Source organism: Lates calcarifer, linkage group LG3 (assembly GCF_001640805.2).
Source record: "Lates calcarifer isolate ASB-BC8 linkage group LG3, TLL_Latcal_v3, whole genome shotgun sequence".
Classification (NCBI taxonomy): Eukaryota; Metazoa; Chordata; class Actinopteri; family Centropomidae; genus Lates; species Lates calcarifer.
In genome coordinates, this window is record NC_066835.1 from 1740626 (window position 1) to 1752072 (window position 11447).

The following is an 11447-nucleotide window of genomic DNA, read 5'->3' on the forward strand; positions in this document are numbered from 1 at the left end:
TATGCTTTGGATTGCTGAATGGTGAAATTCCTCTTCATCGTCAATTTTTTAGCAGAGGTCTGAAGGTATTGTGCTAACACTGAGTGGTATTCAGAGCTGTTCATAATTCTCTCCACCTTGACTAAAGCGGGTAAGGTGTTCTTTTGGTGATATGCAGTGTTGTTTTTGTCTAAATTTTGAAAAATTTCAATACACATAAATTGGATCAATGTCATGTCAAAGAAAAAAACAATGCCAACAATAAAATATTACAAGGCTTCAGTACTTTCCACAGAGTTTTTCATCTTTGCAGCTTTTATTGAAATATCAGGAGTTAAATAGGCTCCAGACTTGTGTAGAACCCTCTCTAAATTCACATTATTCACATTATCAGTTCATAAGAATTTCCCACAAACAACAAGTAGCATGACTGATCAATTTTACTGACAAATACTCAATCAGTGAAACTCTGTTGTACCAGAGGTAAAGCAAAGGATCAGATCTCATTTCTAATAAAAAGTCTAGAATTAGTCTCAGTGTGTTGTTAGATGCTGGCAAGACACAGTGAAGCATTGGTGCCACCAAATCCAAATGAGTTTGTGAGGGCGACCCGCCTGCGCTGAGTCCGCCATGGCTGCGCTGTGCAGGGAACATAATTCAGGTCAAAATGTGGCTCGGTGCGGTCCAGGTTGAGAGTGGGGGGCAGGACCCCATGGTAGCAAGCCAGAGCAGTGAACGCAGCCTCCAGGGCCCCCGCAGCCCCAAGCAGATGTCCTGTGGCTCCTTTGGTGGAAGAGACGGCCAGGCTCTCAGAGCTTTGCTGGAAGAGCCTTTTGATGGCTGCATTTTCGGCCGCATCACCCAAAGGTGTGGATGTGGCATGAGCATTCACATATGTTACATCTGACGGTGAGATGCCAGCATCTCTAAGGGCGGCAGACATGCACCTATGGAGACAGTGGTCAGACAGTTAAAGCACAATTCTGGTTTATTACAATTTGGATATGATTTTTCTAGCTATTATATCCACCAATAACAATAGCATTGTATTCATCATACAATAGCATTGTTACTGTATTCCCAGATTCTCAACAAAGCCTGATGTGGCAAGAGAGGTGCAGTCAGACAGTTACACAGGTTGTAAACAACCCAACAGTAAAACTACATTAATCTACACTGCTTTATTTGGAGATGAAAATAAAATCCTCTTTGCACAAGAAAACTGTCCCCACAACTACAGAGCATCAAAGCTGAGACAGGAAGTCAGACTGTAGTGTGATGGATGTTCACAAAAGACAGTCTGGGAGATCATTTTACCTCATTTTCTTTTTCCCAAATAGTTTGGCTAACCTGGGGATTTGTTAACACGTGCCTGATTATTTTTTTTCTTGCCACAATGGACTTTTTTTTAGTAATGTTGCTGTGTTCCTACATCTAATTAAAACCGCTCAATATTTTTATATTAGCAGTGGATCAAATGATAATGTGTAAAGTGATGGGAAAGCAAAAGGAACCCACAGAGAATTATCACATATAACTCTGTAATTCCTCTGAACTACTTTTTTTTTTTGCTCAGCATCAAACAGCAGACACAATTAATAATAAAAGAGTTAAATATTGAATATATATGTAAATTAGTATCTGCTTTCAAAAACCCTAAAATTAGTCACCTGAATGCACCATCTCCATCTGCAGTGGGTGCAGTGATGTGGCTGGCATCCCCTGACAGTCCGTAACCCAGGACCTCTGCATAGATTCTGGCTCCTCTCTTCACTGCATGGTCCAGCTCCTCTAGCAGAAGCACAGCGGCACCTTCACCCATCACAAAGCCCTCTCTCTCTGGGTGAAAGGGTCTTGACGCTAGTGGGGGGTTGTCATTCCATTTGGTGGCGAGGGCGCGGGCCCTGGAAAACCCAGCTATTGAGAGAGGCCCTACACAGGATTCTGTTCCCCCTGTAACCATAGCAACTGCATCCCCATGGGCAATGAATCTGGCAGCATCACCTATTGCGTGTGCGCCTGTGGTGCATGCTGTGGACACAGCATGATTGGGACCCTTTAATCTGTGTTTGATACTTATGTGCCCAGCAGCCATGTTGACAAGGATGCGGGGTACAAAAAAGGGACTGACTTTGTTGTAGCCCTTTTCTTGGAAGGCAGTGGAGGTGCGAGCAATCTCATCCAGTGACACCATGCCCATGCCAACAGCCACCCCTGTACTGAGTTGTTCCTCTGGGGTTTTGGGATACCACCCTGAGTCCTCCAGGGCAAGCTGGGCAGCTCCAAGGGCCATCACAGTGGCTGGTGACATGCTGCTGATCTCCCCACGAGAGGCAAACCTTTCCTTATTGAACTGGCCCTCTTCAGTTCCTCTGCTTACCAGAGCAGCCACTTTACAGGGAACAGTCTTGTACTCCTCTGAGTCTAGAGCAACAATCCCACTCTGGGCTTGAATCAAGTGGTCCCAGGGCAGAGCAGTCCCTGTGCCCAGAGGACACACCAACCCAATGCCAGTAATAACAACTCTCCTTCTCTGCTGTCCAGAGCTGTGACGCCTGGAGTCTTGGTTGGGATAAATACATGTAGTCTTTTGTAGAAGTGCCCTTATGGTGTGTGATCTCCATTGGAGTTTAGCCCAACAGGACAGTGGTAAAGCAGACATGCTGTTATCTCTGTCAAGTTTGACGCCTAGCGTGTAGCTTCGGTTAATGCCCTCTGAATATGAGAGGGATACATCTACAAAACTAACGCTGAAATATTCTCTAACTTAGGTTTGATACTTCGACAGAGCACTACTAAATGTGTAATCGATTGAAAATATTCATACGAGAAATCCACTCCATCCTTAAATTTGCCTTCTTCTTTTCTTCCTGCCTGTAACTTCGGATAGTCTGTATTTATGCCACTCCCGTTTAACTTGTATTTAATTTGCATTCAGTCTAAAATGTTAGACCACTAACACGATAACAGATGTAAGTGCCCAGTGAAAATTAATTACAGAAAAGCACAATTATATACAATATTTTCAAAGCTGCAAACACTTATTCAGGCGTTGATGGGGCAGCTTCATCCAGGACCCCAAACATTGTAAGCCGCAGTTGCTCAAATAGCATTAGCTATCATATTTAAAATTCAAAGGACACTTCGGATTGAACAGGAAGTACCAGTATGGCCATGTCACCAGCTATTACAACATTATGTGAGAATTCAAATGAAGTCTTTCTAGACGTCGCCAAGTTGCTACTTACATATGCGGACAATATTTTAAGGTAAGGTTGTGAACTTAGCAACAAAATTTGGCAGCGGTCAGTTGCCATGTGTTGTGTTACGTTGAGATTGTATTAGCAGTATTTTGTGCATCACAAATTCAATGGCTAACTTCATGACATGAAAGTCAGTCTACGTGACGGTAAAACAAGCTGTACTTGGTCCCCGTTGTATGCTGTCGTCGTCGTTGTTGTTGCAACACACAGTTTTAAACCAAATTATGTTAAACAAAATCTGGCATTTTTATCTGGCTTTGTTAATCGGGCGTCTACTCCTAAAAGAACTTAATGTTGTCTGGGTTTTCTCACCAGGAAGCAGTTATATATCGTTAATATCTCAGTATCTCGAAAGTCTTTTGACACGGTCTAATACAAGCGGTGGAGTGAGATAACATTTTGACAACATTTACAGAAAATGCCTACTTGTGTGCAACGGTAAAGCAAATATCAGTAAAACAAGTTTTAATTGACTGTTGAGCACTATAACGACAACGCCAATGTAAAGACACTGATTGCAGGCCGCTTTGGATAAATAACAGCGTCTGTCAAATGAGAAAATATGAATATAAATGTAGTTTATAATTTCTGTGTATATGTAATATAACATAAATGAACACATAATTCTCTGGTGTGTACATAGTAATTTGTCTCACACCTCAGAGTGACGAAAAGTTTTTTTTTTTTTTTTTTCTGAAAAGCCTTGAGCCTGTTATTTCCTCATTTGATGCCATCTCCTCACAGGTATCCCAATGAAGAAAAGTACAGGTCGATCCGCATAGGCAATCCTACTTTCTCCACCAAGCTGCTGCCCATCAAAGGAGCTGTAGAATGTCTCTTTGAGATGGGATTTGAGGAGGTAATTACTATAAAACTGTCAGATGGCTACTGCAGTAGTTTAAGCAGCATTACTGTGCATCATCTCATTACCTAGAGTCTATTTGGTCATCTGTGGCCTTACTGTGCAAAAATAATATACCCAGTTGCACCTCTTTTCAGGCTGAGACCCACTTGGTGTTCCCCAAGTCTGCATCAGTAGAACAGCTGAAGCTCATCAGGGAATCCATAGCAGCAGAGAGGGATCAGAGGCTTCAGAGAGAACAGCCTGTCCAGCCCACTGCTCATACCACTACTGCCTCAGCCTCAGCCTCAGCTGCAGCACCAGAGAGCTCTGCTGCTGCTTCCACCCAACCAGTTTCACCACCTCTGCTACAGCCACCATCCTTGGTAAAGATAGAGAAACTGTGACTGAGTAGATATCTAGCATTTAGTTGTGGTGTCATTGCAGCAGGATCACGGAAGATAAACACACCTTAACTCACTTTGCTCACTTTTTTATTTGGCTCAGATCAATTTTTATTTGATATTGAATATATACAAATCTATGATGGGCATCTCATTTTAATAATTAGAAACTCCAGTATATACCCTGCAGTTTGCCAGAATAGGAAGAGATGGTGAGATGGTTTTACAGCATGCCCTGATATTGTGTGTATACAACATTTATAATGTGGCTGCTGGTATGTGGAACAGTTAATTAAAAAGATTTCTTAGCCTGGATTTAGGACAAGTCACTACTGTTAAACAAATTTCAGTTCAACCTTTTTATCATTTGGGACTGTAGAGAAAATATTACTGTGGGAGGTGGTGTCAAAAATAATTTTCTTATAGTCCCTTACATCACTGAAGAACATGTATATGTAACTCCTCAGTGATTTAGAAACTGCCACACTTTCACTATTTTTTCATTACTCTTGGTTGGATACTGACCTGTATATTTTCTTGTCCCTCTGTCAGGAGAGCAGTATGAGCTTCTTTGTGACTCTCCAGTCAAACTTCCAACATGTGATGCTGTATGAAAACCCTGCGCTACAGCAGAAAGCTAAGAGTCACATCCCTCACCAGCAGCTGTCCTCTGCTGCTCAACACAAACTGAAGCAGGCTAAAGAGGCTGACCCAGGTGAAGTCCCCTCACTCATTCAAACTAAATTCATGTACTGTATATCTGTGTCATACTGTCTGCAAACAAACATAAATGTTGAATGCTCCTTTACACAGTGATTCAGTGAGAAACAAACTTGCTTTCCTGTTTGTAGAATTTAAACTTGGAATAGAGGACTTCCTGGTGCTGGAATTACTCAGGTGGTTCAAACAGGACTTCTTCTCCTGGGTTGATTGTTTGCCCTGCAGCAGCTGTGGAGGTTCAACCCAGAATGCCGGCTCCCTCAGTCCCAGCACTGATGACCTCCGTTGGGGAGCTCAGCGAGTGGAGAACCATTACTGTCAAGGCTGCAGGCTCTCCACTAGATTCCCCAGGTTTGTGTGTGTGATATTTTGTGTAGTTCCTACCACTGCACTGAGTGAGTTTAGGACTTGTTTTAAGGGTAGATTTAAGATCTAGCCTTAAAAATTGGAATAGATTGCAGAACATTCAGGCAGTGAGAGCTATTATTATTCATTTCTTTTGCATTTCTTTGTTAAGTCACAGACTTTAATTTTGTAGCATTCACTGTTAACACATTTTAAAATGGATTTCCTGGAAGCATGCATAGAGTATGAATGCATTTGACCACAAAACACATAGAATATAATGACTGTTTAGACTTTACTTAGATTTTGTATGCATACTTTCTCTGTTCTGTCAATACCAGATACAACAATCCTGAGAAGCTGCTAGAAACCAGGAGGGGGCGTTGTGGAGAGTGGGCTAACTGTTTCACCCTGTGCTGCAGGGCCCTTGGCCTTGAGGCCAGGTATATCTGGGACAGCACAGGTATGTACATGACTGACAGACTGTAGCTCTTGCTTTGCTAATGAGATTCTGCACAAGAAGAAACAGATGTTAATGTATATGCACATGGAATTTGGCATATTAGGGACATGTCATCACGTTTGTCAACATCACAGAATTTGTTGACTAGGAGTCCCTTCAGAATATTAATCAGTATTTTTGCTATTCATATTTTACACACCAGAGCAATGAGTTTCAGTGTGTGTTGGCAGGACTGTATGCAGCAGCACTCACTTATTCAAAAGGTCAAGAATTACCTCGCATGCTTAACCCTTTTAATGTTTTGGGATGGTCTGCATACAATTTTACTTCTCTTCCCTCTGCCTTCAAAATAGAATTCTGTACCAAACTCTGACCCGATTTTTTTATTTCTGCCATTAAAATAGTACAAATTTAAGATACTGAATGCCTAATTGTACTGTAATGTCATTAAGTTTCTCAAGATCACAAAATATCAGAACTGGCTTTCGAAACCTTAAAGTCGTACTTACTTGGATATCTGAACTAATAATATAGTGTGAAAGTGTGCGAAAGGTTCAGTGAAAATCAGTCTTTTTCTCCATGTTGTTTCAGACCATGTGTGGACAGAAATTTACTCTGTCTCTCAGCGTCGTTGGCTGCACTGTGACTCATGTGAGAACGTCTGTGATAAGCCTCTACTGTATGAAGTCGGCTGGGGGAAGAAACTGGCCTATGTTCTGGCTTTCTCTAAGGAGCAGGTCAGAGAAATGGACACATACTGCTCTTACTATTCTTTTGCAAATATGATACTCTTAAAGGATAAAAATTATGCTTATGTTCTACATCTTTTCTTACTGTCATTGAATCCTGAGAAAGGACCAAAACCTACCATTTGTTAGTCCATCTACAACGCTTTGCACCTGCCCTGACTATGGAACAGCCAATCTCAGTAGTTCCAATCAATCTTTTGGCTCACAAATGTAAACTCTGATTTAAAAATGGCTCAGTAGCCTCCTAAAATGGCTGCCCACTGAATCCTCTTAACAAATGTAGCCTAAACAGGAGGACATTATACACATGTTTGGAATAACTTACTGTATAGCTGTAGATTAATATGCCATATGGTGTACTGGCTTCTTGACAACAATGGAGGTCTATGGCACAGAGGAATATGTCAGGCTTTGTATACACACAGTATACCAACATTCGTTGTTGGCTTGGTCTTATCATTGGAATTTTTGGATAATAAAAAATAGGTCTTTATAAAAGCTACAGAAATGTGTTTTTGGCAGGTGGTTGAAGTTGCTCTGTGGAGTTTTCTTGTAAACAACGTTTCTGTTTCTGTGATTCAGTGATTCACACCAAATACACTGAATGCATCCCTGGGGTCTAACAAATGTGTCGAAGCTTTGTAGTAGTTATCCATCTTTCTTTTCTCATAACATTTTTAAAGGTAATTCCTCTTGTACTTCTTAAACCTGCATTAGCTCCCTTTATACAGCCTGTGGCAATGTTGTACCTTCATTCCGCCTCACTGTTCTCTATAAAAGTACAATGTCGAATTTAGACAGCTGACAGGGCGGAACGCTGATGTTGTTGTGTCACACGGCATGTCATGTCATGACACACCTTTGACCTCACCTTACTTACTAGCAGCCTTCTTCTCTGTCACTGCCATTTGTAGATCAGTGGAGTAATGTAAAACCATTGGCAGAAATGTGGCCTTGGAAACACTGTCCCATAACGAAATTCAGATATTTTCTATCTGTAGATCTTTTCCTTTGTTTTAATAGAGAATTGATAGTTTTGGTGATATCAGGGCAAGTAAAAGGAGAGATGAAAATTGTCACTCTGTTACCTATACAGATGTTTTTTGAAGGATAGTAGAGTAACTTTTTTGTTCTATTTTTGTATGAGGGTGTTTTTAGTCATGAATTGTTTTGAGTCTGGACATATAGTACCGTGAATGTATTCTAAAAAATACGAGTGCAAATCAAGTCTTCATTTATGTGGAAGTGAAATTATATTATAAAGTTGAGCCAATCAACAAACAGCTGTACAGTGTTTATCGTGTGTGTGTGCAGGTGGTGGATGTGACATGGCGGTATTCCTGCAAACATTCAGAGGTTTTGTCAAGAAGAACCAGGGTTCAAGAGGCCTGGCTGCTTCATACTATCAATGGGCTCAATGCTGTGGTAAGCCATAACCCTTTAATCCTGCATTTAATACTAATTGCTGTAGTGGCTCTGATGTAAGTCAAATTCTGTCTGCTCTGATATGAATGAAGAGACAGCAGTCCCTGAGTCCAGAAAGGAAAAAGGTCCTGACAGAGAGGCTGCTTGTTGAGCTGGTGGAGTTTATTTCCCCCAAGACGCCAAAACCAGGAGAGCTGGGGGGGCGTAACTCTGGCTCTCTGGCCTGGAGGATTGCAAGGGGAGAGACCAGAGTGGCTGATTCAGGGACCTCAGCACAGGTACAATACATTATAGTTTTATAATGGAGCACACTCCACTCAGGTATATTTATCTACTGACATAGTTCATTATACTGTGTCTGTTTTAATAGACATTTCAGTAGATACTTTTCGATCACGAAAAAATCAATTAATGTTTGGCCTTGGATCAATATTAGGCTAGAAACAATATTTGTGATGGTTATTACGTGTAAATTAAGTTGCCAGTAAGTTCTATTTAGTCCAAATGTTGTGCACAGTTAGTTTTCCTGTGCATAAATAGAGGTAGATTTCCACAGCTACAAAAATGAAAGCCTATGTTGTAATATACAGTCATTTTCCTTTAAATAAAAAGTTCCCATGAATTATGTATTGCATGTAATATAGTAACCCCCCCCCCAAATTTTGTTCTCTATCAACTGATTCTGGCCATTATATACTTAAATCTTAATTCAAAACCAAGGATCATAGTGATAATTTACACTGTGTGTGGCAGTTTATTTGGTCGATCCTGGCTAAAACTATTGCAGTGTATTCCAACGGTTATTTTCAGTTTTTGAGAAGGTTTTCTGGTCATTCTGGAAGCTAAAACATCTGCATTACATACCACACACAGGCAGATCGGTGTTGGGGATTGCTAAGTCACTAGTATGGTACTCTTAATATTCTAATAGCTTTATGTATCAGAGCTTGATAGGTGAATTGCTTGATGTCTGTTCAAGTCAGTATTTGACTAATGGAATGTGTATCTGTGTGTGTTTTTCTTAGGCTGCAGGTTATGTATTTACTCCTACTGAGCAAGAAAAGAATGATCGGTTGCTGCATGTGTGCTACAGTGCCACTGAAAGACCAGTACTGTCGACTGTCAAACAACTCTGAGCTCATTCAGAGCTGGGATCAGTGTGTGTGGAGGAAGGAGTCAGTCTTCAGAAAGGTGGAAAATGACTGGCAGATGGTACGATGATTAAGAAAGCCATGTTTTTCAGTTCAGATCATTTTTTTTTTTATTTTCTGTGATTCACAGTAATTAACATATTCTTAATCATCTCAAGAAAGGTTTAACAAATTCACAACAGTGGTAACTTAAAATTTAGCCACTCTAAATGCAAATTAATTAAGAATATTGGATGTCTTTGATTTTAAATGTATAATAATAGCAGGAAAAATTCCAGTCTCATGCTTTATTTTTATTGCTTAAGAATGCTTCAGTATAATTCCAAAACAGTTAAATAGCAATGCAAGTTTGAAGTGTTACCTCTTTTCTTAACATTTTTCATTCCTTTTGTGTTAAGATGCCTGTATGACAGTCATGGCCATTCTCATGAATGCAGTATATCAGGAATACCTTGAGGGAATTTTAGTCAAATTTAGTGCAAACATTGACTTGGACCTAAGGTGATGAAGTAATTTGATTTTGGTGGTCTAAGGTCAAATATCAAGATGTCAGACATTTCAGATGAACTGGGAAACATATCAAGCTAATTTTGTTGTTGTGCAAAACATGCGCAGTAGAAGTATAACATAAGGATGGTTTAAGGTGTTTTAAACCTTTATTTTGGGGCAAAGTCATCAAACTTTTGAAGTGGTTTTAACCAGGTGATCCTATATATGCAATTTTTATGTCCTGGTAACAATTAAAAGTGAGGTCGTGGCTCGAAATACACAATATACAAAATGTCATTTTAATCTGATCACTAGGCCAGGAGAAGAGGGTATATGTATGTATGTAATTGAATTTATTTTTGATGGTGATGACAAAGATAAAGAACAGATTGGAAATATCGCTTAACATGAAAAAGGATAATACAGTAGAATATTAAAGCAATACAGCTAATGAGAATAGAAAAATCTGGAACCCTCCCTCATGCAACTGTAGGTGTCCTTACCTGATGGTATTTCTTTCTGAAGGTGTACATAGCTCGAACAGAAGGCTCGTCTATGGGACGAATCAGCTGGAAGTTTGATGTTGCCCCAGTTGGAATGAAGATAAAGTCTGTATCAGTCATGGCCAGAAGCCAGACCTTCCACTCGGGGAAAGTCTGCTGGCACTTGCAGTCAGGCCAGATTACTACAGAATTCTCTGGAGGTATAGTTATGTAATTCTATGATAAAGTATTCCAAATGTGATTGTATGACATGATCCCTCCCAATAATTTCCTCTCCTGTGTTTGAACCATTAGATGGGAAGATGCATTCGTTCTCCAATCTGTCAGGCTCTTCAGACTTCATCGTTGTAGCAGAACTCAGTGGTGGAGAGGGGGAAGCATTCTGGCAGCACTCTCAGCTGTTCAGACAGAGCTTGAAGGAGACAGAGGAGTCTTCATTTGAAATCCTCATCCAGCTTGAAGATGCTTAACAGTTGCTTTACTAAACAAGACTTACCTCTAATACTTTTTCGACTCCTGCCTGCTCCAGCAAGTTCTGTGTGTTTGAATGATAGTTTTGGGCTCTAAAATTGATGTATGTTGACAAATAAGTGCAATATTTAAATATGTGTCAGACCCACAGGGTGATTAGATATGCATGATCTTATGATGGATTAATGACAACCTGAGTTTTCTACCTATCAGTAAGTACAGATGTTGTCAGATATTTTAAACTTTGATTGGACTAAGGGCCAAAAAAATTGAGATATATACTTGTAAAGAGTTTTAACCACAAAGCCATAGTTTTTGTAACATAAGCCTCCACTGTGAATGTGTCTGTAATTTGTGATACATGGACAAATTCCACACTGCAAACCAGGGTTGAAACCCTCATCAGCTCAGGTTGCTCCCTCCAATTACATTCTTGTGTATAATTGTAAATGAAGCAAATTAATGTACGCATTGGTGTAATGAGAATCTGAATGTTGGAAGAAATGTGTGGTGGTATAATAAAGTTATCTTTTGCATTCTAGTAGTCGAGACTATAACAAGGGTATGGCATAGCCTTGCATTACACACTGTCTGGTCTTTCAGTGATTAGGCTTGAGTGTGTTTTTGTCGCCATCTTGCGTTGA

At 40.2% G+C, this 11447-nt stretch overlaps 2 protein-coding genes across 2 annotated transcripts; one reads left to right on the plus strand and one right to left on the minus strand.

Moving 5' to 3' along the window:
- Nucleotides 1–274: 274 nt before the first annotated feature.
- LOC108900256 (3-oxoacyl-[acyl-carrier-protein] synthase, mitochondrial) lies at nt 275–2977 on the minus strand. The gene is made up of 2 exons (XM_018701226.2): nt 1650–2977; nt 275–926 (listed from the first exon to the last, which is right to left on the minus strand). Exons 1-2 carry the CDS (start codon nt 2639–2641, stop codon nt 524–526), a joined length of 1395 nt encoding a protein of 464 aa, XP_018556742.1. The 5' UTR covers nt 2642–2977; the 3' UTR covers nt 275–523.
- A 99-nt stretch (nt 2978–3076) lies between these two features.
- LOC108900255 (peptide-N(4)-(N-acetyl-beta-glucosaminyl)asparagine amidase-like) lies at nt 3077–11344 on the plus strand. The gene is given in 13 exon segments (XM_018701225.2): nt 3077–3248; nt 3987–4101; nt 4242–4469; nt 5040–5202; nt 5339–5558; nt 5894–6015; nt 6607–6752; nt 8079–8189; nt 8282–8467; nt 9215–9289; nt 9291–9401; nt 10355–10532; nt 10627–11344. Coding segments are annotated over 13 exon segments (1932 nt in total). The 5' UTR covers nt 3077–3147; the 3' UTR covers nt 10803–11344.
- The last annotated feature ends 103 nt before the right edge of the window (nt 11345–11447 follow it).